The sequence below is a fragment of the Choloepus didactylus genome, chromosome 15 (genome assembly GCF_015220235.1).
Source record: "Choloepus didactylus isolate mChoDid1 chromosome 15, mChoDid1.pri, whole genome shotgun sequence".
Classification (NCBI taxonomy): domain Eukaryota; kingdom Metazoa; phylum Chordata; class Mammalia; order Pilosa; family Megalonychidae; genus Choloepus; species Choloepus didactylus.
The window spans coordinates 69231642-69256981 of NC_051321.1; the positions used below are offsets into that span (position 1 = coordinate 69231642).

Below are 25340 nucleotides of genomic sequence, written 5' to 3' on the forward strand. Positions count from 1 at the left end.
TACTCACATTCAATACCAAGGTAGGCTATAACAGAAAGTCAAACAAAAAAGTATGAGAATATGGAAGAGGGAGTATGTATTTTTACCTGCACAGTTACTCTCATAGGAGGCCAAGCTGGTCTTTGAAAGATGGGTAGGACAATGGCCATAGGTACAGGAGGTCCAAAGATTCAGAGATTGGAAGATTCGGAGTATATTCATGGTATAGAGAGTAGGTTTTTGGGGAGGAGGCACTGAGAGAAGGGAGGCAAGAGGATAATGAGGACAAGCTATACCCATTTGGTATTTTGTTATAATTCCGCCCTGTCAAAGAGAGTTCTTACTATCTTTTGGCATTTTTGAATACTCAGGAAGAGATGGTGCTGGGTTCCATATGAATGTGAGCTGAATTCCTATGCACTTAGGAGATATCGTTGGTTTGAGTGCAGAATTAGTGTCCTGCCCCCTTAAATCACTTTGGGTACAGACAAAAGACTTCCCGGCTCCATAGATCTAGTAAATAGCAAAAGCTGTAGGAGGCCACAAACCAATCCAACCTAAAAAGGACAGCATTCAAGTTTGTCGCCAACCTCTTAGATCTCGAGAAACATGAACAAAGACAATCCTATTTGAACAAGACTTGCCCTTCTCAGCTCAGTGTTTTGCTGGTGCTTTCTGCTCTTGGCAGAAAAAAAAACTTGCAGAGTGGATATTTCTGATCCAGAAGAATGCTCAATTGCAGGGGTTACTGAATTATAAGATAAATATGGAGTCGGTCATCCTTTGGAGACCAGGACACAAAGTCCCCTGCCACATGAAAATTTTAAGAGGGAGTATGTAAGTCTATCTATGGTCCAGAGTGGGGGTGCAGTCTTTATTAGAGGAGGAGAGATGAGAATGGTGGGGAAGGACAAGGAGAGAAACAAAAATGTGGAAGGAAAAAAATGTGTGCGCGTGTTTAACAAAGAGAGAATAGATATAGATATAAATAGAAAAGAAATGTGGTGGGTTTGAGACTAGTTGACCCCTTCTCACCTACACTCACTAGAAATATTTATGATCTAGAGAAGCTGATAGAAAAAAGATATGTAAGAGCATTGAAATTAGGAAGTCATGGGAAAGTGAGTGGTAGTGATGGGGAGAGATGATTGTAGATGGGTAGGTATAGAAATATGGGAATGATAATATCTGTAAAAATAGTGAAGCTAAAATAGCCAGAAAACAAGTCTTAGGCTGTTGCTCATGATAAATATTTGAGGGCTAAACCTTTTCTTTTTGCCCTCCTCCTTTACATACTTTTTCTTGATATATAAGAATTGCTGATCTCACTAGAATAATAACTCACATTATCCGTAAACCATGAAGCACAGTTTCCAGACCTCTTAGCAGATTCCATTCATGTTTTCTTGTTCAGGTCTATGAACTGTGTTCACCACCTACCTTTGGTTATTCTGGAATGTTCAGGCAAAAAGTTTAGTCATACTTGAGAGCTGAGTTCAGTGTGCTTTTTAGTAGGGAAACAGTTAGGATTTCACGCTCCAGGAAATCTGTTCTGATTAGTTTTAGCTAAAGAACCCAAAAAACAAAACAAAACAAAAAAAACAACTAACTGGCTTTTAAGGATTAGCACAGAAAACAATTCTGGAGCTATTTCAGTGACCATGTTTTTATAAATAAAAATAACATGCAGGTGGGAAAAAATGCAAACTGCTCAAAAGGGTAGCTATCCCTGAAAACTTCTCAGAGATAATAACTTTTTCCTGTTTATTCTAACAGAAATCTCTTTCTATCTGTCTATCCATCCATCTCTATCATCTATTGCTATATCTATCTTTATATATATATAAATTATTTTTAAAAGGATCATTTATAATATATTATTTGTATTAGTTCTTTAAAAACAGTACAGATAGGATAATTCATTTTTTTAATGGTGCATAATATTCTGTTGTAGGGTTAGTCTCTAATTTATTTAACCAATTCCCGATTGGAAGACATTTAGGTTGTCTTCAACTTTTTATTCGCAGAAGTAACAATGTTTTTAAAGTATTTTGTGGTTAAATATAAATATAAATGTGGTTAAATTATAAATGTAATATCCCTAGAGTGATCAGCACAGTCTCTGGCATATAGTAGGTACACAATGATTGTTCCCTTTCCCTTTGTGTGTGTATGTGTGTGTGTGTGTGTGTGTGTGTTGTGTTTGTATCATATATACTTTTTTTTTTTTTTTAAGTATGAGGATGACTTTCTGTGAGCTCTCCACACTTTCTGTTTATGGGGCCAGGCCAACCAGCTGCTATGAGAAGTGTCCTTTGGGGATATGAAAAAGTTTTCTCTGTGAGGGGATAATAGACATTTTCTGAGATTAATTTTTTTTTAATTCAGTTTTATTGAGATATATTCACCTACCATACAGTCATCCATGGTGTACAATCAACTGTTCATGGTACCATCATAGAGTTGTGCATTCATCATCCCAATCTATTTTTGAACATTTTTCTTATATCAGAAAGAATCAGAATAAGAATAAAAAATAAAAATAAAAAAGAACACCCAAATCATCCCCCCCATCCCACCCTATGTTTCATTTAGTTATTGTCAGTATTTATCTACTCATCTATCCATACACTGGATAAAGGGAGTGCGATCCACAAGGTTTTCACAATCACACAGTCACCCCTTGTAATCTACATTGTTTTACAATCGTCTTCAAGAGTCAAGGCTACTGAGTTGGAGTTTGGTAGTTTCAGGTATTTACTTCTAGCTATTCCAATATATTAAAACCTAAAAAGTGTTATCTACATACTGCATAAGAATGTACACCAGAGTGACCTCTCAACTCCATTTTGAAATCTCTCAGCCACTGAAGCTTTATTTCGTTTCATCTCACATCCCCCTTTTGGTCAAGAAGATTTTCTCAATCCCACGATGCCGATTCCAGGCTCATCCCCAGGAGTCATATCCTGCGTTGCCAGGGAGATTTACACCCCTGGGTGTCAGGTCCCACGTAGGAGGGAGGGCAGTGAGATCACCTGCCAAGGTGATTTTTAGCCCTGGATTATTAGAACCCAGTTTAGTCAGTGGAGCCTCAAATTACATAGTCTACCTGTGATGCATCAGTGATTTCATCTTGGTAGATAAAAAAAAAATGCCACATTTTGGCAAATAGGTAGGAAGAAATCCTTTGGCAATCCCTCCAGTTTCAGGTCTGTGCACTTTTTTTTCCCTCCATTTACTGTGGTTCTGTTGGAAATGTACAGGATAAATCTTCAGTATTGAAGGATGCACATCTAATTTTCATACTTGAAAAAATATGGGAAAAGCAATTCCAGTAAAACTTCTCCGAGATAAAGTGGAGGTGGGTGGAGGATGGGGCAGAGTCCTGATTCACAGCATGATTTGGCTAGGGCACAGAAAATAAAAATCAAAACAAAAAACCCATGGTGACCCTAGTAAGTGGGAGTGAGGAGACAGGAGAGAAGGGGAAATGGCATGGCAAGGGTAAATAAATAAAATGCAGTTGAGATAAATATAGATGGGTGGGACATGATTGCAAGTGAAGCTGCTCCAGGAATGTCACCGATTTCCAATAGAGGGATGACTCTGTGCAGCTGTCGAATGAGGGGTCTCATTCCCGGGCTCTCAGTTTCCACTGTTGGGCAATAAATGCCTTTTGAGCGAGTGGCATAATAGTCTCACTTGGAGAAGTCAATCATCTTACTATTCTGGTGTGGGTGGAAGGATTAAATAAAACAAAAACTCCGTTTCATTATTTAGCTATTCTTGGCCAAAATCAGTCAAACTTTAAAGAATATTATTAGAACAAATGATACCTTGAAATTGCCTGTGTGTTTTAACTATATCATTTAAGGCAACACTGCAAGGATGTTTTCCAACATTTAGAATAATCCTTGTCTTTGCTTTCCAAACTGTTTTCCTGCTCCAGATTTTAAAAGGAGGCGTGAGAATGAACAAACTCATAATAATAAATAGACAGCAAGGAAATTCTCTTGTAAGAAAATTTAGAAAACCCAGATTTCCTCTTATACATTGTCTTTATGGAGGGCTCTTGTAAAAAGAAGTATTTTTCAAGAGAAAGTGATTGAGTTACTCCAAAATGTATTTTAATGGCTAGATTAGCTAATTTATGAAAATTCGTTAAAATAATATTTCCATGATTTTTGTTATATTATCAGCACATTCTATAGTTTAATAAGTGCACACAAGATCATATATGGTAAGAAAATACAGAGTACTGCTTCTGCAGAGTTTACGGAATATCAGTACAAAGGTCCTGTAAAAATGAATTGAGTATTCTAAATATAAACAGGCCTGTTAATTCACTCTGGTGGCATATACTCATTCTGGGACTGATATTATAATCATTCTACCCCTCCTATATTATGCTACACATCACAATCATTAGATCACCCTATGTTGTAGGGTTAATTTCAGCTTATCCAAGTTCCATCAGCAATGGATGATAACTCTGGGCGTGTCTTTGAGAGTTACAGTTTACCTAGTTAACGGTTATTAATTTGGTGCCTATTTTGGCAACTTAGAACATTCACAAAGTACAAAGCGTTGCAAAATATCCATTTCCCCAATAACCCGTATCATAGCTCTACCCTTGGTGAAGACTAGCACAATCGAATATGATGCCATCTCTATTGCTGCTAATCTGAGGGGCTCCGGTGCCAATTACCGGTTCCTTAGAATTTGCCCGTAATTGACTGTCCCACAATAGGTAACTCTGAAAATGACAAGCAGCCTCAAGTGTGGTGCTCCCGCTTGTCGATTGGGCCTTGCACGAAGCCCCGCCTCATCAATTCAGCCAAGGGCGGCAGTTGGCCCGGCATTAGTGAGTGGCGGCTATTAGCTCCGACCCAGCCGTCCGCTGCGCTGCCTGGGTCGGCACTGTTTCCAGTTGAGAGATGGCGGCCGCCGCAGGTAGATCCCTCCTGCTGCTCCTGTCCTCTCGGGGCGGCGGTGGGGGCGCCGGCGGCTGCGGGGCGCTGACTGCTGGCTGCTTCCCCGGGCTGGGCGTCAGCCGCCAGCGGCAGCAGCAGCACCACCGAACGGTGAGCGAGCGCGCCCGGCGGCTCCGGGGAGGGCGGGGCGGCGCTGGCGTGTGCGAGCCGCCGGCGGGCAGGCCGCCGGAGCAGCGGGCGAGTTACCTCAACTCCCGGTCGCTCCCTAGGTTGCCGGGCACCGAGGAACCGCCTTGCCCTTCAGGCGCCTGCGGCGGCCACCAGGAAGGGAGGGAGCGCGGGAGGAAGCCGAGAGGAGGAGGAGGAGGGGCGACGGCGGGGATATTCCCGCAGGACCGGGGACACCAGGGCGGGGAAGGGAAGGGACTTGAATCTTTCCCTGACCCGCGCCTGATTTCAGACCCTCCCTCCTCCTAAGAGCTCTGCCCCAGTGTTTCTGAACTGAGCCCAGTGCAAGTTATTCCCTTAACCTCCTCCTCTTTCAGGCAGGCGGGTTACGGTGTCTTGAGTTGCCGCGGCTGCCTTGTGTATGTGTGTTAGGAGAGTGGCAGTGCCATGCTGCTGGGAACTGTTCCCAGCAGGAGAGCCACCCAGGATTCGAGAAGAGGATACTCTCTTAGCCCTCTGGGAACGGGCAAGAAGGAAAACCAAACTTTATCTCTCTGCGTGACTCCCTACGTGTGTGTGCATGGGAGAACCGGCTCTCTTGAGATGGATGCTGCGTTGCTTCAGGAGGCAAGCTCCATCCCTCTGTTCTTTAAAGGTCCTCGGTGGTCCATTTGGAGGACTAGTTTATAAACTTGTTCACGGTCCTGAAGAAGGAAGGGTGGGCATCTGGCAGAAGAGAAGCGAATGTGACAAGTTGTTCAGAGTCAGATATTTGATAGATGTATTAACCAGTTATTGCTGGGTTTCTTTGGTGATAAATTGGCTGGCAATGAAAGGGAGTTTCTGTTTGAACCGAGGTGTGCGTGTGTGTGTGTGTGTTGCGTGAGAGAGAGGAGAGAGAGAGAGAGAGAGAGAGAGAGAGAGAGAGAGAGAGAGAGAGAGAAGAGAGAGAGAGAGAGAGAGAGAGAGAGAGAGAGAGAAAGAGAGAGATTCTTTTTTCAACTTGACATGGAGTTCTTGCCCTAACAAGTCAGCAGGTTCTCTTCCCTTGGACTTTCTAGACCCATATGTCTTGGTTTCTGGCCAACTCAGAAAAAGAGTGTAGGTTTTATTTCTTAGGGCTAAGTTGTATAGTGTGTTATTAAGAGGACTACTGCAGATAGTCTGATAGGAGAAACTAGTACCTTCAACCCTCAATCGATAAACCCACCTGTCCTGTTTTGATCACATAGCTCTTGAGGGGAAACTGAACTGGAAGTTTTCAGAGAGCATACCCCAAGACTGTAACAGCATAACATTGGGTGTCTGAAAGGGCTTTGAAAAGAACAAATGCTCTGCTAATAATGCAAGGTGGTATTATTATTAGTCATGGGTATGGGCCCTATCCTCATTCAAGTGAGAAAATTGTAGTTCTTACAGTTGGCATACTGGCATATTGCTTTGCTGAAGCTTTTGGGTGAGAGCCGAGCTTCTCCACAGTTCAATTTAGATTTGCATTTTCGTAGCCTCCAGTTATGTGTTTTGTTCTTTTAAAAACATAAGACCACTAAAAAATTTGATTGCATTTCCCTCTCCCTCAACTGTTTAGACTTCCCAGGTTATCTTTATGTGTTTTAATAAGACACCTTCTGAGTTTGTACAGTTTGTTTTTAATACTGGTTTGTATGTGATTTTTCATTTAGCATTTTGGGGGTGCCTCGTATATTTTCTACTACATGAATCTGTCAGGCTATGTCTTCTTTGTGGGGGTACTTCATGAGAGTGTTCTCTGCTATTCTGGGGTAGGTAAAAGTGGTGCTGAATTTTTAACTGAAAACACAATTAAAATGAAGTGTTATTTCTGAAGGGCAGAAGTGTTATCATGGGAATGGTGACTTGAAAATGAATTTAGAATTTTAACATTTTGGAAAAAGTTGAACCTGATGATTTAAATATGTAATCAGATATATTCTTTGTCTGCAATTGCTCTGAAGCCATCATGTATACAACTGTTTCCACCTGATATTCTGATTCCTCATAAAATAATAAATTTGAGAGGGATCATAGCGATTTGCTTAACTCTTGATGTTTTATGCTTCAACTTGAGGTCCAGAAAGGAGAGTGACTAGGCCAAGACTACACAGCTAATACATAGCAGATTTAGAACTTCTTCCCCACCCCAGATATTCTGACTTCAGTATTGTGTTCTTTTTATTGTGAACTATAATTGCTCCTTCACATGTCTCTCCTCCCTTATAAAATTAACTGTTGTCTGTTAGGAGAGGATTGGCATTTTAAAACCCCATGAATAGGAATTCTCCTCTAAGTAGATGTTGATTTGAGGCACATGTATTGGACAGATATGGGAACAAACAACTTGCCAGAAAGAATAAATACTCATAAAGGTCCCTGAGAGACACTAAGGTTGAATATTGCAAAGGAGACATCCTGTGTATGTGCAGCAGATGGCACTCTGCATTGGACAGGATCACAAGTCCAGCTTGTACCACTTTTGTTCTGCTGAAGTAGGTATGGTGAACTATAGCCAGGGGAGGCATAACCAATTAAAGTACTAGTTAATTTTTGCTATAGGGGCATGCTTGTTTTTGTTTGTTTTCTTTTACTCATTATCTCATTATTGTGCATTTTGGAAATCCAATAATACAAGTTTGAAAATTGTTGAAAGTGGGGCAGACAGTTTTTTTATTCAGAAGTCAATATTTCTGTATGTGATTTTCATGTCACTTAAAAAGAATTACAGATGCACAGAAGGAGGCATATTTTTTTGAAATCCATGTAATCCAAGTTTAGAGAATGAGTCCAAAGCAATGCAGTTGTTCATTTAATTGATGAATGCAATTGTGCAGTTATGAATATAACTTGCCTTTTTTTTTTTTTTCATGTTAAAACATTCAGCTGAGTAAATTGGAGTAAAGGGGTAGGGGCTTAGTATTTTTAGCAACATCTAGTGTAATTTTTCTCTGCTTGTATGAAGAGCCTACAGCTTGTGAGTATAACTAAGGCTAACGCAAAATGTTTGTTGCGTGTCTTGCTGTGTGGTTAGTGAAGGTGACTGTTATTTTCAAGGATGATTCTTTGAGGGGAGCTGCCTTTCATTATAAGCTATGTAATTCCTTTGCTTGTCGCTGATTATGACAGCCTGTTGGTGGCATTTCCTTGTGGTTAACGGCTGTGCTGTATTACTAAATCTCTTACTTAAGTCTGCTGTACTGTTGAAGTTTGTGGCTACACCTCTTTGCCTTATACATAGCAATTCTTTGGCAATGATATCACTTCAGTTTTAGCAGAAATTACATTGCCTGACATAGAGGCAAGTCCTAATTATTTAATCAGGTTCCTCATGTTCTTGTGCATCTTTATCAGATCCACCCCAGCACAAATACTCTACTGTACTTAACCAGTCTGCATTGTCCCCAAACATCCCATACATCCATACTGAACATTTATGCAGTTTTTCTAGCTGAATTTCAGCCTTAATCATCTCTTAATCATTCCTCTAACCTCTAAGGTCCATTTCAAGTTAGGGACTATGATCTACAAATTCTCTTTGAAGCTCCCAATCCTCACTTTACAGAGGAGGAAACAGACCTCAGGGAAACAGGTAAGTGACTAGTCAGGGTATATTTGTGGTTACTGACAAACCTGGGATTAACATTCATTTAAATGGAGGTGGATTTGAGGATTTGAAATCCTAGTCTGGATCTTAACTTTTGTGATTCCTGGCTCTTAATCCCTTTCCATTGTGCTAGTCTATCCTCTCTGAATTCTGATAGTATTTATTATTTTCAGGACACAGATTGACACTGAGTTCTCTTGTTTGGTAAATGTTTCAGTTGTGGGCATCTTATCTTACTGGGGAGATAAGCAGAGATTGTATATCTTATTACCTTGTGTCTCATAGACTCAGCACAATGCTAGGTACATAGACAAGTATTAATTGGATATGCATCCTTTTGTCACTTGCCAATGAGAAGGTTCACTTTTTTTTTCCTGGTTTGACTTGTTTAATGGCCTGTTGCTTAGGGAGCCACATTTGCTTTAAACTTATTATTGCTAGTGCTGTTGTATATTACACGTCTTTATGGTGGATTGGTGTAAAGAATTGGTACCCATTGAATTAACTCTGCAGAGATCACTAGCTTTCTGTCACAAGCCAGCAAATGTATGCTGATACCCAGGTTATTAGAATGTATGTTCAAACCAGATTCTAGGTTTGTTTTTGCTTTATCTTACTGTATCATTACGTTTTTGAGAGTTCTCGATAAATATGATTAGAACAGCTTCTTTTTTTCCGTACTGCAAATTTTATTGCGATGTATTCACACACCATATAATTCATCCAAAGTTCATAATTAGTGTCTCACAGTATCATCAACTAGTTGTGCAGTCATCACCACAATCAATTTTAGAATATTTTCATTACTCCAAAAAGAAAAATAACAAATAGACATAAAAAAGAAAACCCAAACACCCCATACCCCTTACCCGCACCCCATTGTTGACCCCTAGTATTGGTGTGGTACATTTGTTACTGTTGATGAAAGAACATTAAGATATTACTGTTAACCATAGCCCGTAGTTTATAATAGGTACTTTTTTTTTTTAGCCATTTACCACTCTATTATTACTCTTTGTACAAGTGTCGTACATTTGTTCTAGTTCATGAAAGAATGTATTTATATTTGTAATGTTAATCATAAACATCATCCACAAGGTTTACTGTTATACTTTCCCATATTTTAACCTCTAGCTTTCTATCTGATTACATAAATAACTCTAAACAACCCCTTTCAATCATATTCACAGACAATTCAGCATTTACTTATAATCCCAATAATGAGCTACCGTCACCTCTATCCATTTCCAACATTTCAGTTCAACCTTGTTAAAAATTCTGTACATATTAGGCAACCGCTCCTCATTCTCTAGCCTCATTCTGTCTTTGGTAACCTATATTCTAAATTTTCTGACTGTGAGTTTACATATTATAATTAGTTCATATTAGTAAGATGATACACTATTTGTCCTTTTGTGTCTACTTATTTGACTCAGCTTTATGTCTTTAAGTTTCATCCATGTTGTTTCATGCTTCAGGACTTCATTCCTTCTTACTGCTGAGTAATATTCCATCATATGTATATAACACATTTTGTTTATCCATTCATCATTGGATGGAAACTTGGATTGTTTCCATCTTCTGGCATTTGTGAATAATGCTCCTATGAACATCAGTGTGCAAATGTCTGTTCGCATTCCTGCTGTCAGATCTGGGTATATATCTAGTAGCTGAATTGCCAGGTCATAGGTCAACTCAATATCTGGTTTTCTGAGGAATCACCAAACCGTCCTCCACAGCAGCTGCACCATTTTACATTTCCCCAGCAGTGAATGAGTGTTCCTATTTCTCCACATCCTCTCTAACGCTTGTAGTTTCCTATTTGTTTAATAGTGGCCATTCTAAAGGGTGTGAGATAATATCTCATTGTGGTTTTGATTTGCGTTTCCCTAATAGCTAGTGAAGCTCAGCATCTTTTCATGTGCTTTTTAGCCATTTGTATTTCCTCTTTGGAGAAATGTGTGTTCATGTCTTTTGCCCATTTTATAATTGGATTGTTGCCTTTTTATTGTTGAGTTGTAGGAATTCTTTATATATTCTGGATATCAAACCCTTATCAGATATGTGATTTCCAAATATTTTCTCCCATTGAGTTGGTTGCCTTTTCACCTTTTTTGACAACATCATTTGAAGCACAGAAGTATTCAGTCTTGAGGAGGTTCTATTTATCTATTTTTTCTTTCATTGCTTGTACTTTGGGTGTAAGGTCTAAGAAGCTACCTCCTGTCACTAGATCTTGATGATGTTTCCCTGTATTTTCTTTTAGGAGTTTTATGGTACTGGCTCTTATATTTAGCTCTTCTTTTGTTTTTAAGGAAGCAGCCATCCTTTTATTCATCTCAAAGTCTTGCTTATTTTGAAACCCATAAGATATTTGAATGAGTCAACTTGGATTTATTTAACAAATTCTGTTTGAACTTTTCTAAGTTGTAAGGGCTTCAATTTTATGCCTTTTGGAACTCTTTTCTCCAAGAGGAAATTCAAACAGAAAATTCAGCATCAAGAATGATGTAAGTAAAATCAAAGACAGATTGTTAGTGAATCATTTTTTGTTTTGAGACTGCCTCATGTTTGAAGGTGAAATCAAGGAATGGTCTTGGGCTTCTGCAATAGCACTTCATTGGTTCCGTTATCTGGATAGCTGTTGGGATATTGTTTTATTTCTTTTTATATCTAGTTTTGCACCCCATAGGTTTTCTTTAAAATTACTGTTTGTTTTCCTGTGGTTAAGGACAAGACTGCCTTTTAAGATCTCAATGTAGGATTTCAATCTTTGAGTACTCTATTGTTTATTTGACTGATTAATACCATATCATGGTTCATGAATATATTAGAATTAGTGGAATAACCTGATATTAGGTAAATTAAAATGATATCCTCAAAGGTGTACTTTAAAGAATGTTAGAATTTAGAGCTGAGAAAGACCTTGTATTTAGAACACAAGAGTGTAAGAGTGGTGAAATGGCTCTTTCCTTAGTTGCCCAACAAGTTAATGCAGAGCTGAAAATGGATCTAATATCTTCTGTTTTTTCCGTTCAGTTTTTTTTCCTACTAAATCACAGTCTGTGTTTCATTTTTAAAACTGTTAAGCTGAGACTCATTTATAAAAAGCGAATTGGGGTCAAATCCTTACTCCAAGTACCTAAACTCAGACTCAGTCATAAAAAATTATTCCCTGATTTAGATCAGTCTTGATGATACCCATTTAAAAAAACCTGTTCTCTGCAGGTTGAACAATAAATGGAAACAATCCATTTAGTTATTTTGTTGCACGTTGTTAAAGGCTTACAGTAAGACAGTCTGGGTAAAAATGAAAGTTGACTTCAAGCCAAGTAATTTTAATAAGTTTAGTGAATTCTTGACCCATAAATCATGTATAGCCCTGAATATTTTGTATTGATAAATATTACTTGGTAAATTACATCACCAGTTAGTTCTAATAACATGCTAAAGTTGAACTTTTTCTAATGCAGTTTCGGAATAATTGGATACTATGACTACATTTTGACATCTCCCTTAAAAGATGCCTTTTCCAAAGGTTCTTTAATTACATTGATAGTATTTATTAACCCAGAATAGTGGGGGTGTTTACTTCTCATGTTTTATTAGAGTTTTCAGTTTTTACGTATTTTTTCTTGCTGTTTATTGTTCATCGTGTTGTTTAAGCAACACTTGGACTAATCACCAGAAAATTGCTGAGGGTCCCATTAAGCGTACATGACTGTTCGTAGGTTCACAAATGTACAGCCCTGAACTGTACTACCTTATAGGTAATGAGATCCTTTAAACTTTATTTTTCCTTTCTAAGAAAGGCGTACTTTGTGCTTCTTACTTATTTCTGGTTAAGTGGTGGGTTAAGAATACTAATGTCTGCTTTAAACTTTAGTTGAAAGAAAGTTAATGCCACTAATTATTTGTCAAATAACCATAAAGGAAATAGGTTAGCTTGAAGTACCTGACCTCTGTAGATAGAGTAGATATGGAAGAAAGCATCTAAGATCTGAGGATATTGTGTTACCTCGTTTAATTCTCACAATAACCATGTGAGAAGCATTATTATTCCATTGTATAGATGAGAAAATTGAGAATGAGATAGGGTCACTTAAGTGTCATAAACTATTTTAGTGCTAGGGATGCAAAGATGGGCAAGATGAATGTTTTGGCTCTGGGATTGAAGCCTAGATGTGGCTTGCATTAAAGCTGTATCATGCTGAGGTGTCAGTGTTGGTCCTCCTTCCTTTCATTTTATTCTGCTCCTTCAGCCTTGTTGCCCTCGTGTTCCTTTCTCAGGCATCTTCTGAGATCTTCCATGAGATCTCACTGTGCTTCCCACAGGCTACATTTTAAAAATCTTTTTCCCCATTCTCCTTCCAAGTTATAGCTGATGAGGGTCTAAGGTATTGCCTCTTAGGGATCTTTGCAATTAAGTATGGGATTCTAAAAAGTTCCACCCAGTAAATTTGGTCGTTACTGAGTATTTCTTGCATAGCATACACTTTTATAGCATTGTCTAGTGTAATCCACAATAATCTATCAGGCAAAAGACTATCCCTGTTGTACAGATGAGGAACTGAAGACCTAGAAAGATGAAATAACATGGAGTTGTTCATTAAATATTTATTGAAACGCCTACTTTTTGTGAAGCAGTGTGCTGGATACTAGTGAGAGAATGTCCCTGTGGCGCTCCTAAAGGTCTGGCCAGGAGATAGCTTAGAAGTAAGACTGTAAATGGCTGTGCCTTTTGCTTTTTTTTTTTTGTTGTTGTTGTTGTTTGTTTGTTTTTGTAATAAATGAAGGGGTAGTGGGAGCAATTAGGCCCACCTGAGAGAGTTGGGGACAACTTCACAGAGGAGGTTTCGCTTGAGCTGAAACATGATAACGTAGTTGGGGAAGTGAAAAGGTGTGGTCGGCATTCCGGGTAGCACCAAGATCTGACAGTATGAGCAAGTAGGATGTTTTTGGGAAACAGCCAGTAGGTTATTTTAACTGTAGTATGGGCAAGAATAGCCAGAGATTAGGCTGGACCAGTCATAATGATAGCAATAGTAATTAATATTGTTAAGCACTTTACATAGATTATCTCACTTAATTCTTATGACACCCTGTGACATAGGTACTGCTATTATTCTCATTTTACAAAGTGTGAAAGTAAATTATCTCACTTTACCAAGTGTGAAACTGAGTTACCTCAGTTATCTCAGATTGGTTAAGTGATTTGCCTGGATCATAGCTGGTAAGTGATACAGCTAGTGAATGTTTTGCCCAGGTCCGCTCAGCTAGCAAGGGACACACCCAGCATAATACAGCCAAACACCCTGGCTCCAGAGCCTGTCTCTTCACCACTGTGCTTTGATGAGGGATGGGATTGTGAAGGGACTTGTGAAGGAATTGAAATTTTATTCTGTTGAGTCAGTGGTTTCAAACTTTTAGAAACTCAATCACATTTTACATCATGACCCACTGTACTTGTGTATGTGTGTTTGTAACTAAAGAAAAGTTTCGTGAAACAAGATTCTTACTATGCATGGGACATTCTGATATTTTCTATTCTGTTAATGATATGCTGGTTGGGACCCACTTGAACTGACTTTACAATTTCAAATTAGAGTTTGACAAAATACTTCTAGTTAATGAGTAATCCACTGTAGAATTTCAAGTAAGAGAATCACATGATCAGGTTTGTGCTTTTAGGCAGGTCACACCCGCAGCAGTGTGAAGGCTGGATTGGAGAGGGTGAGATCAGAGAGGCAGAGAGACCAGTAGGTGAGTCTCAGGGCACCAGGCAAGAAATGCCTGAACTAGGTCAGTCAGTGGGGATAGAAAAAAGGGAATAGAAAGGAGGGAGATTTAGGAAGTAGAATTGGTAGAATTTGGTGACTAGATGGAGACCATTATTCAGCTGGTACCAGATAGAAAGGTCTGTCTGAACTTTATAGCTCAGGCACTGAAACTTTATTTCTTGACTTTCATGTTCCTTTTTATAGTCATGTCAAATATTGTCTTTGTTATCTTTTCTCTGCCTTTAATTTTTTTATTTTTTAAAATTCATTTTTATTGAGATATATTCACGTACCATACAATCATCCAAAGTGTGCAATCAGCTGTTCACAGCACCATCATATAGATGTGCATTCATCACCCCAATCTATTTCTTTAACATTTTCCTTGTACCAGAAAAAGTGAAAAAAAGAATAAAAAATAAAAGTATAAAAGAACACCCAAATCACCCCCCACCACCACCCTATTTTTCATTTAGTTTTTGTCCCCATTTTTCTACTTATCCATCCATACACTGGCTAAAGGGAATGTGATCCACAAGGCTTTCACAATCACATTGTCACCCCTTGTAAGCTTAATTGCTATACAATCATCTTCAAGAGTCAAAACTACTGGGTTGTAATTTGATAGTTTCAGGTATTTATTTCTAGCTATTTCACTGCACTAAAACCTAAAAAGGGTTATCTATATAGTGCATAAGAATGTCCACCAGAGTGACCTCTTGACTCCATTTGGAATCTCTCAGCCACGGAAACTTTATTTTGTTCCATTTTGCATCCCCCTTTTGGTCAAGAAGATGTTCTCAGTCCCACCATGTCAGGTCCAGATTCATCCCCAGAAGTCATATCCCACGTTGCCAGGGAGATATATACCCCTGGGTGTCAGATCCCGTGTAGGGGGGAGGGCAGTGAGTTCACCTGCCTAGTTGGCTTAGCTAGAGAGAGAAGGCCACATCTGAGCAACAAAGAGTTATTCAGGGGAGACTCTTAGTTACAATTGTAAGCAGGTTTAGCCTCTCCTTTGCAGTAATGAGCCTCATAAGGGCAAGTACCATGATAGAGGGCTCGGCCCATCAAACTTTCAGTCCTCAATGTTTGTGAGAACATCAGCAATAGTCCAGGTGAGGAGGAAGCCCAGCACCTCCGCATCTTCCCCCAGCTCCTCAGGGGTCCCTCCATAAATATTTTTATTCTCTGCCCAAATTACTTTGGGATGTGTCACTATTTCACACTAACCTATGCAAACCTACCAGGTCTCACTTCCTATTAAAAGTTCCATGTGATTATGGTATTTGAACAAACTGTATGAGTTAAATTGTTTAGAAGATACAGCTCTTGCACCAACTAACCATCTCTTCCCTTGGTCTCACATGGAATTTGAGGTTTTAAAACGCAGTCAGTATTGTCCTTTACCCTTTGTCTGCCTTCAGTTTTATATTCAAACATGCTGACCTGGTTTAATTATTTTAAGATGATTTTTAAATTGTTGTATCAAATCAGATGCTAACCTTATTCTCATTTATTGACAGAGTGTATTCTGTGTATGTATATGCTTCGAAAGCTGTGTTCAGAAACTCTTAATATTATGTTCATTAGAGGAGTATTTTTGAATATAAATATTTTTTACTTTGTTCTCTTTAATTTTCCATTTTTATAATGTAAGAGTTGACAAAAGGAGTCCTTTTATTTTCTTAATTTGTTCTGATTCTTTTTAGGGAATATTGGGCATTGTAGGGTGGTTTTCTCATTTAGAAAACAGTAGCATTCCTAAGCCTGAACTTTTTCTTAGTAAAATTTTAGTAACCTTCCTTTCTACATTAGAAATGTAGCCATAAGAGATTCCAACTTGTTCTGCCACCCTGATTTCTTTAGAGAGGTAGAAACAATAAATATATGTGATTGAGAACAAATTATTTGAAGTGATTCTCTGGTATTTTATTTGACTAAGTAACTTACTGGATTGCTTTATTTAGAAAGCACATATTCTTTGGTCTTCCAGGTATTATAATACAAAGGTAAGTGTTTATGTGATAGGTATAACAGTTTTTGAAGACATTACAATATCTGCTCTACCAGAAGAGATTGTATTTGCAATGAAGTTGGTGAGCCTTGTCAAGGAATTACAAGTTTGGTCTATAGGTCAGTGGTTTTCAAACTTTTTGAAAGTTCATCTCACAGCAAGTTTATCATGACCTACTACACATGTTGTGTGTATTTTCCATTTACCAAAATAAAAGTAAATTGAAGAGGATCAGGTATCTTGTGGTATAATAATAGAGTTAGGAGTCTGATTCTGTCTTCCCTCTTCCATTAATTGCTGTTTGACCTCGGGAACTCATTTAACTTCTTTGGTCTTAATATTTTTGTTAGTTCAATAAGGATGCTTGATTAGGAGGTCCTAAAGGGCTTCTTTAATTCTAAGATATGTACCATTTCTATATAGCACTTTACAAGTAATTTTTCATTTATTTCATTACATGGAATTATATGAAAGCATAAACCCAGGTATGGTATATTTATTTACTATCACAAGGATCAAGGGCTTGAAGTAAAGAAAAATAGCCTTCCAGTTTGTCTTAGGACAGATTTCATTTCAATTACTTCTAAAGTCTGTCTCTGTGGACAGTATACTCTGTATTCTCCTTAACAATTCACTGTCTTTAGTGCCAGAGTTCTCCGTTGTCTTTTTTTCTCCAGTCCAGACTGTTGAGGGAGAGAGGAAATGATGAAGATGTGGTAGAGAGCTGAGAGAGTTGGGGAGGTGGGGAAGGAAAAAAGCAGTTAGTGTTGGAGTGTTGAGGTAAGATAGGATTGTTCTAGTGATTTGTTAATTCTGAGTTGTGACCTGCCAGCCTGAAACAGAAAGTGTGTCTGTTTTCCTTTTTAGTCACACCACAGGAATCCTGAGTGTGAAAACCTTCCCAAGTAATTAATTGCCGGCAGCAGTCTCCCAGCTCTGTGAACTGAAGCCTAGTACTCTGTCAAAAACATAGGCATTCAGTCAGTATTGGATAAATGAGAATCAGTGTGTTAAAAAAGTCCTAGAACAGATGAATAGAAAAATGGGAACAAAAATTAAATGAATAATAGAGGGGATGGGGGAGAGGGATGTTTTGGGTGTTCTCTATTTGTATTTTTATTCTTTCTTTTTTTTTGAGTAAGGAAGATGTTCAGAAATTATTTTGGCGATGAATGCACAACTGTAGCATTGTCAGTGCTGTGGACAACACAGCTATAGATGATCTTGTTCTCTTAGCCTGCATACAGCAGTGACGGGAATCATAGAAACATGAAGAAGGAATTACTTCTCTTTGATTCAGCCTGCAGCACAGATTGTGCTGAAACAAACAGGACTATATGAAATACTAAGTAAAAATAGTAATGGAAAAAGACTGTAGTGCTATTTTGTTTAAGTAATTTAAGAAATCGACACAGTGAAAACTATTTGGGAGAAGGGAGGGTTGCTGCAAAAGAACTTTTTGGAAGTGATGCTGCCAACTCTAGATTCCTTACTGGTATTTGTTTCCAAAGAGGACAGATTTTTGGAGTTGTTTATTTTGGAACTAATCTTCTGTATTTCCATTCTGCCCTCACTGTTTCCTGTATCTGGCACTGCCAGAATTCTGCTAGTTGCCATGAAGTTGGGCTGTGGCAAGTGGCCAAGTATGATAAACACCTGTTTTGTTTTTTTTTTTTCATTTTAAAACTGAGTACAGATATCAGAATACTTTAAAGAAGTATTTAAAGATAGCTTGAGTAGAGTGAAGGACGTAGTAAAAACCTAATGAGAAGATTGAAATGTTTTAATTTGCTTTTGATGAAATTGCATTTCTTTTGTAAACAGAATACAACTTATGTCTGTCTCGATATGTCAGTGTCTCTCTTTCTTGCTCATCTTTCCCTGATCTTTAAGTGCTGTTGCTAGAAGCCACTGAATAGAAAAGAAAAGTGAGTTTTCTGATGATCATCAACTGGTAGAGGTAGTGCTTTTTTGAGGAAGGGGGCCCCAAGGGTGAATGTCTGACATTATGTGTATGCCTGTTATTTGGGTTTTATTTCTTCACTTTTATTCTTGTTTTATCCTCAATGAAAATATCTTTTTAAAAAATTTCCAGTTCTGACTTAAGCTTTAAAACAAGACGTTGTCTTAGCACAGTTGGTTTGGTAAAACAGTATTGTAGTATAACAATTCCAGAATTTTGGAATATTCATTTATTTAATGGAGAGCTAAACTCTAGTCGGGGCTTTCTTTAATTTTAATATCTCATTCTGCATTGGCATTTGGTTCGGAATGAAATCAGGTCTTAGCGTGGCCAAGTGCCAGAAAGCTAGGTGAGGTTTAAATATATAATGACTTTCTTTTTAATGATTGCTAGAGCTTTTAGCAGTAAAGGGGGAAAATGACAGGGAAATAGAATAGATTTCTTGCCTAGAGTGAGTATACTTGGTAAGATTAAAAGTAAAGACAAGCTGAGGCCCTCAGTTATGGATCTGATGGTCACATCACAACCAGCCTCTGAAAGTAGCAGGCACTTTAGTGGAAGAAAAGGCAGAAGACATCTACTGATGAGCATTCTCATGAAAGAGCTAATTGTGAAAGCCATTTGATCACCAGTGGGCTTTTGTTTAGTTAGTTGGTTTGGTTTTTGGTCCTTCAAAAGGAATTATATTCCATCCAGTCAAACTTAAAAGGGAAAAGTGTTTTCTTTTTAAATTATGAAGTATGTCATACATATAAAAGCAAGTAGAATAATACAATGTATGTCCTTTAGCTTGAGAAATTAAATACTATAACTAATTGCTGCTCCCAAGTACTTATCCTCAATTCCTTCTCCCAAAGGTAACATTCTCCCAAATTTGGTGTTTACCGTTCTCCTGGATGTGTTAATGCTTTTGCTATATATATGTGTATCTATAAACATTTAAAACCTTATTTAGAAGGTATTACAACTGTAAGTATCCTTCTGAAATATGTTCTTTTTGCTTAATACTTAAAAAACAATATGTGTGTGTGTGTAGTTGATACTTGTGATTCTGGTTCATTCATTTTTTTGGTTGGTTTTTTTTTTTTTAACAGTTTTATTCACACAGTGTAAAATCCATCCTAAGTGTACAATCAATGGTATAATTGCATAGTTATGCATTCACTACCACAATCTATGTGAGAACATTCCCATTTCTTCTGAAAAGAAAAAAAAAAAAGTCCCATACCCTTCCCTTATATCCCCCTATTATTGACATTAAGCCTTGATAAGTGACTTTGTTACCATTAATGAAAGAATAATGCAATGTTACTGTTAACTATAGACCTTAGTTTGCATTAATTGCATTTTTCCCCATATACTGCCCCTGATTCATTCATTTTTAACTACTGTACTCTGTGATATTTCATTCTCTATTCCATGTAGTTAAACATTCTGTCCTTGATTGAAAGTGCTTTTAGCTATATAAATTGGGGAGAAAATAAAGAATATCTTATGTCATTTTGTAAAGTTAGACTAAGAATGTTGTTTTGACTTTCAAAAATGCCATTCTCCTTTTTTGGTATGGAATGTCCTCGTTTGTCATATTCCTGGGAAAACCCTCTGTGCTTTCCGAAAGAAGGCAGAGAAGAGTAATGTCTCGTTACACAGATGAACATCTCTTGTGCAAAATGCAGAACAGCATCTGCTATAATATAGCAGACTCATGAAGGATTGAGCTACTGCAGCAAAAGCTTGATTTATTCTACTAAAATTCTCAAATTTTTACAAATGGAAACAAGCTGTGGATGGAAACTTGTTGGCATTAATTCATTGTTTCTTTTCTGTGTGTTTGAAGACTGTCTGCTTTATTTTGCAAAAGAAGTGTGCTTTTTATGGTAAAAAGATTGTTCCTGAATTGTGTGTGGTTTTATGGAGCAAAGGAAAAATAAGGTCTAGGAATGGAGGGAAGAGATCGAGTGTCTCAGAGGAGGGATACTTCTTTTTGAGGCAGGTAGTTTATGTGAAATAAATATACTTGTTTTAATAATAAAACTTCTATATATATTTTTCAGTGTATATTCTTACTTTGTAGTCATTCTTTTAAGAAGGTAATCTTTGATAAGTATTTCTTTCTTCCCAGCTTCAAGCTGCTGTGTTTCATTTGCAGCATCCTTTATAGCTGTCTGAGCATTTTTGCGGAATACACGGTACAGAGCTTCATTCAGGTTGTCCCTCCAAATGATTGCCATAGCGTTAACCAGAAGTGCTGAGGCAGCAAGGGGAAACACTAATACATGGGATGCTTTCCAGGGATTGTAGCTGAAGGCAGGGCAAACACAAGCCAAAATTAAGAAGAAAATGTTAGTTAGGCAACCAAGATGTAATCTGTCCAGATATGCTATTAGCAGTGATTGTATTATTCTAATTAAATTAATTGGAACCTGGACAGTTTGAACCACCAGACCCAATTTTAAGGATGTTAGAATTAGGGAGTAGGGCAAGAGTGGTCTTTTGGCTAAAACTTATTTAGAATAAAGACTTAACATTATCTTTGCATTTTCTTACTGGATAGATTCCAGTGCCCCAGAATGATTAAACTCAGCTCCCTGTGTTTCTTCTACTGTGGTTCTGAGGGAAGGAGTGCTGAATGGATGAACAGACACGCTGGGAAAGGAAGAGGTTTTTGGTTGGTTGGTTTGTTGGTTTTGGTAGGAATGATTGGGGGAAGGAAGAGAGAAGTATTGCTAATAAAATATGATTTTTGTTTTTTCACTATTGCTGTTTTCTCACTACCCATACAATTATTATTTTTTTCATATTTTACATTTCACATTTTATAATTTTACCCATTAATATTGTAGATGTGGAGAGAGGAAGTAGTGATATGTTAAAGGGCTTTTTTATTTTTATTGTTATTGTTCTTGTTTTTAAAAGTTCTCCTATTTAGTGACACATCCCAAAGTAATTTGGGCAGAGAATAAAAATATACTTACAGGCCCCCCTGAGGAGCTGGGGGAAAATGCGAAAGTGTTAGACTTCCTCACCTGGACTGATGCTGATGTTGTCACAAACATAAGGACTGGTGGTTCGATGTACTCAGCCCTCCATCGTGGGACTTGCCCTTATGAAGCTTGTTACTGCAAAGGGAAGGCTAAATCTGCTTATAATTGTGCCTGAGAATCTCCCCCTGAATACCTCTTGGTTGCTGAGATATGGCCTCTCTCTTTCTAACTAAGCTACCTTGGGAGGTGAACTCACTGCCCTCCTCCCTGCATGGGACCTGACTCCCAACGGTGTAAATCTCCCTGGCAGCGCAGGATATGACTCCCGGGGATGAACCTGGACCCAGCATCGTGGGATTGAGCATATCTTCTTGACCAAAAGGGGGATGCAAAATGAAACGAAATAAAGTTTTAGTGGCTGAGAGATTTCAAATGGAGTCGAGAGGTCACTCTGGTGGACATTCTTATGCACTATATAGATAACCCCTCTTAGGTTTTAATGTATTGGAATAGCTAGAAGTAAATACCTGAAACTATCAAACTCCAATCCAGTAGTCTGGACTCCTGAAGACGATTGTATAACAATGTAGATTACAAGGCATGACAGTGTGATTGTGAAAACCTTGTGGATCATACTCTCTTTAGTGTATGGATGGATGAGTAGAAAAAGGGGACAAAAACTAAATGAAAAATAGGGTGGGATGGGGGTATGATTTGGGTGTTCTTTTTACTTTTATTTTTTATTCTGATTCTGATTCTTTCTGATGTAAAAAAATGTTCAAAAATAGATTGGGGTGATGAGTGCATAACTATATGATGGTACTGTGAACAGTTGATTGTACACCATGGATGATTGTATGGTATGTGAATATATTTCAATAAATCTGAATTTAATTTAAAAAAAAAAGTTCTATTTAATTTGCTAAGAGCCAAGCATTTTCAAACGGAGCCCCTAATCCAGAGACTGTGGCTGGGCAAATGAATGGATTTTTCATTGCAGCAAGATTTCTAAGTTTTGTAAGAAAGCTGTACATTTTTGAAACTAGTGAAAGTTCCTGAATGAACCCTTATAGTCTGAGACTTCTGTTGTCAGGGTCCCTTTAAATTTTTCAGAATATTTGTTCTCCGTTGGTTATTACGGTTCTATCTATTTTTTTTTTTAATGCTGGGAGCATAGAAATGAGATGAAAATTTTTTTCCTCCTTTAATCTAAAAGTATTTCTAAAAATGCTGGTTTATGAGTTACTGCTTCAGATTTCCTAGTTTTACATTTGTTTAAGCTTACCATGTGGTTATGAAGAATTCAGTACTTTCTTTCTCTGAAAAAAATTATTATATTTCAGAGTTTCTCATAGCCAATCCAGATTTATTCTAGGCTAAAACTCATATTCTTTCAAAAGTACCCTGTTGTCCTACGTGTCACTGTAATAACTAGCAGCTAAGAAAGACTTAAGCCCAAAGCAAATTCCAGACTTTTTTTCTTCTTTCTCATTATATGCTGAGATGCTTGTGTCAGCAGCCTCAGAAGGGCCTTACCTCTGACAGACTTCACTCTTTTCTATTCTTGTAGGTCTTTCACTACTATTCCTGCAGTGGTTGGCAAGATATCGTTTCTTCCTTACTCTCCATGTACCATGCCAGTGACATCTTAGCTGCTAGAGTATGGAGCTTGCCTGTGGGAGTCAAGTAAGTGCCTTTTTTACTATTTGGCATGGTTTTTGCTTTCTTTGCAAAGCCATGTAGAGGAACTTATTAAGATTAGTTTTTAAAAAGGCACTTGCTTGATCCTTGTGGGCCAGCTCTTTGCTCTAGCCTGCTGTTGAACTGGTAGCTAACATGGAGCTAACTTTAGTGAAGTGACTATCTCAGAATGGGACATTTTAGTAGGGTAGACTCTAAAGGATGATAGATCTGATCTTGGTCTGACTTAGATCATTTTTATTGGTGAGCAAGCCCTGCCCCATCCCAGAATGAATCAGAACTTCTGTGTTAACTCATAATTCTCTGGCCTCCTGGAAACTTATGGGGTATGGATGACCAATGGTCTGCTTGTCTAAACCAGTTGGATTGCATGAAAGCAGAACAGCTTTTCTGGGAAAGCTTGACAATTATCTGAATTGATTTAGCTTAATGTATGGAAGAGGTGATGTTTGGCATTTAAACAGGTTTGGGTTTTTGTGTTTATTGCTAAAGTTGCTAAAACATGGTATTCTACTTTTGCAGGTCACCTTGTAAATTTTGCCTGTATAAATTAACACATCTCTTGTTATGTCATAACAACCATATAAGGGAGAGTGTTTTCCTGCTCTGTCTTAGGTATTGATGTGACCTATTTCACGCAGGGAAAACTTGAACTTTCTGAGGTATGTCAAGATCATGATTCATGAACATTTTCCTCCTACAAAACCAAACACAATTTATTTCAGTGTAAAATCATGATGTGGTTTCACACGATCTATTTCGCCAGTTGATTTTTCTGCCCACTGACAGTATAAAGTAGAGGCTGACACACTACAGCGTGGACTGGTATTTTACTGGAAAACAGACACACCCATTCATTTATGTATTGTCTGGTTGCTTTTGCACTGTCATGACAGAGTTAAATTGTTGCTATAGAGACTGTGGCCCACAAAGCCTAAAATGTTTACTCCTTAGCCCTTTAAGAAGTTTAATGACTTCTGCTATAGAATAACTAAACTTCAAGTTTGATATAACCATGGTCAATTTCAAATATTCCTCTAATGGGAAAGCCAAGACCTATGTCTTAATGCTGACTAGCAAGTAAATATTTGCAAAATATATATATAGCTGTGGGACTACTAATAGAAGGTTAATGAAAAAGAAAACTATCATGGCAGTCCAACTTCTTTTAACTTTTCTTTCACCTGTTATATCCTCTCCACCTCTCTTTACTTCTCACTTGGTGTAGCAGGATGTTATTTTTCTTTCTAGATTCTCTGAAGGTTTCATAGAACAAGTAAGGATAAAGTATTTAAATAGGATATCTGATACAGACAAAGAAGTGACAATGAAACAACCTCCTGATTCATAGAACAAATAGTATAGTTAAAAGGAACTTGAGGTTGTGGAGATTGAGGACCAGAGACGTTCCAGGAAATGTTCAAGGATTACAGAGCAAATTAGTGGTAGAGCTGAAACTGGATACCTGGATTCCTGCCGCCTCACCCAGAGTTCCTTTCACACCATTTTAGAGGCTGATTGTTTTGCTTACTGGCTGTAAGACACAGTCTGTTTCTTTTCCTTTTTTCCCCATGAAATAAAGGCAAAGACCTGATGATTAAACCATTAAGATAAGATTTATTGGAGAGTTGACCATACTTGGAGTTTGGATGCTTTTATTTTATTTCTAGAAGATAACTTTGAGGGATTGCTTCTTAATAAATCATTAGTGTTTGTAGTGTTTACTTGGAAAGTTCAGATTAGATAGAATGAACAAGGAAGTCTGGGCCTTGTTCATAATTTTCGTAGCTAGGAGTAAAACCAAAGTTGGCATATATAAAATGCTTCCTTCATATATCTATGTGTTTAAGCTCATAGATGGAAAATGTGTGTGTGTGTGTGTGTGTGTGTGTGTGTGTGTGTGTGTCCATCTGTATGTATGTGTGTGTGGGCCTAATAGCTTTTAAATACATTTGGATTGCATTCTAAAAGGAGTTTAGCCGTTGTATCACAGTCTGTACATTGTTGTGCAGAGTTTTAAATGGATTTTTAAAATAAACTATTTTAGAACAGTTTTAGATTTACAGAAAAAATTGTGATGACAGTATAGAGTGTTCCTTATATGTCACCACCCCCCCCATATCCCCAATTATAAGATTTCAACATCTTGTATCGGTGTAGTACATTTGTTACAATTAATGAACCAATATTAATACATT

The 25340-nt window shown here is 37.8% G+C and overlaps 1 protein-coding gene across 3 annotated transcripts in view; it reads left to right on the forward strand.

Annotated features, from left to right (window-relative positions):
- Positions 1-4802: 4802 nt before the first annotated feature.
- Positions 4803-25340, forward strand: part of MCU (mitochondrial calcium uniporter) — a 215609-nt gene continuing 195071 nt past the window's right edge. Inside the window, exons 1-2 of one of the 3 annotated variants that reach the window (XM_037804435.1) lie at positions 4928-5063; positions 23012-23127. In XM_037804435.1, coding sequence (XP_037660363.1) covers positions 23104-23127 — 24 coding nt within the window. In that variant the 5' untranslated portion in view covers positions 4928-5063; positions 23012-23103. Of the gene's footprint in view, positions 5064-23011; positions 23128-25340 lie in introns of all 3 variants that reach the window. The other 2 variants (XM_037804434.1, XM_037804433.1) reach the window with 2 other exon arrangements.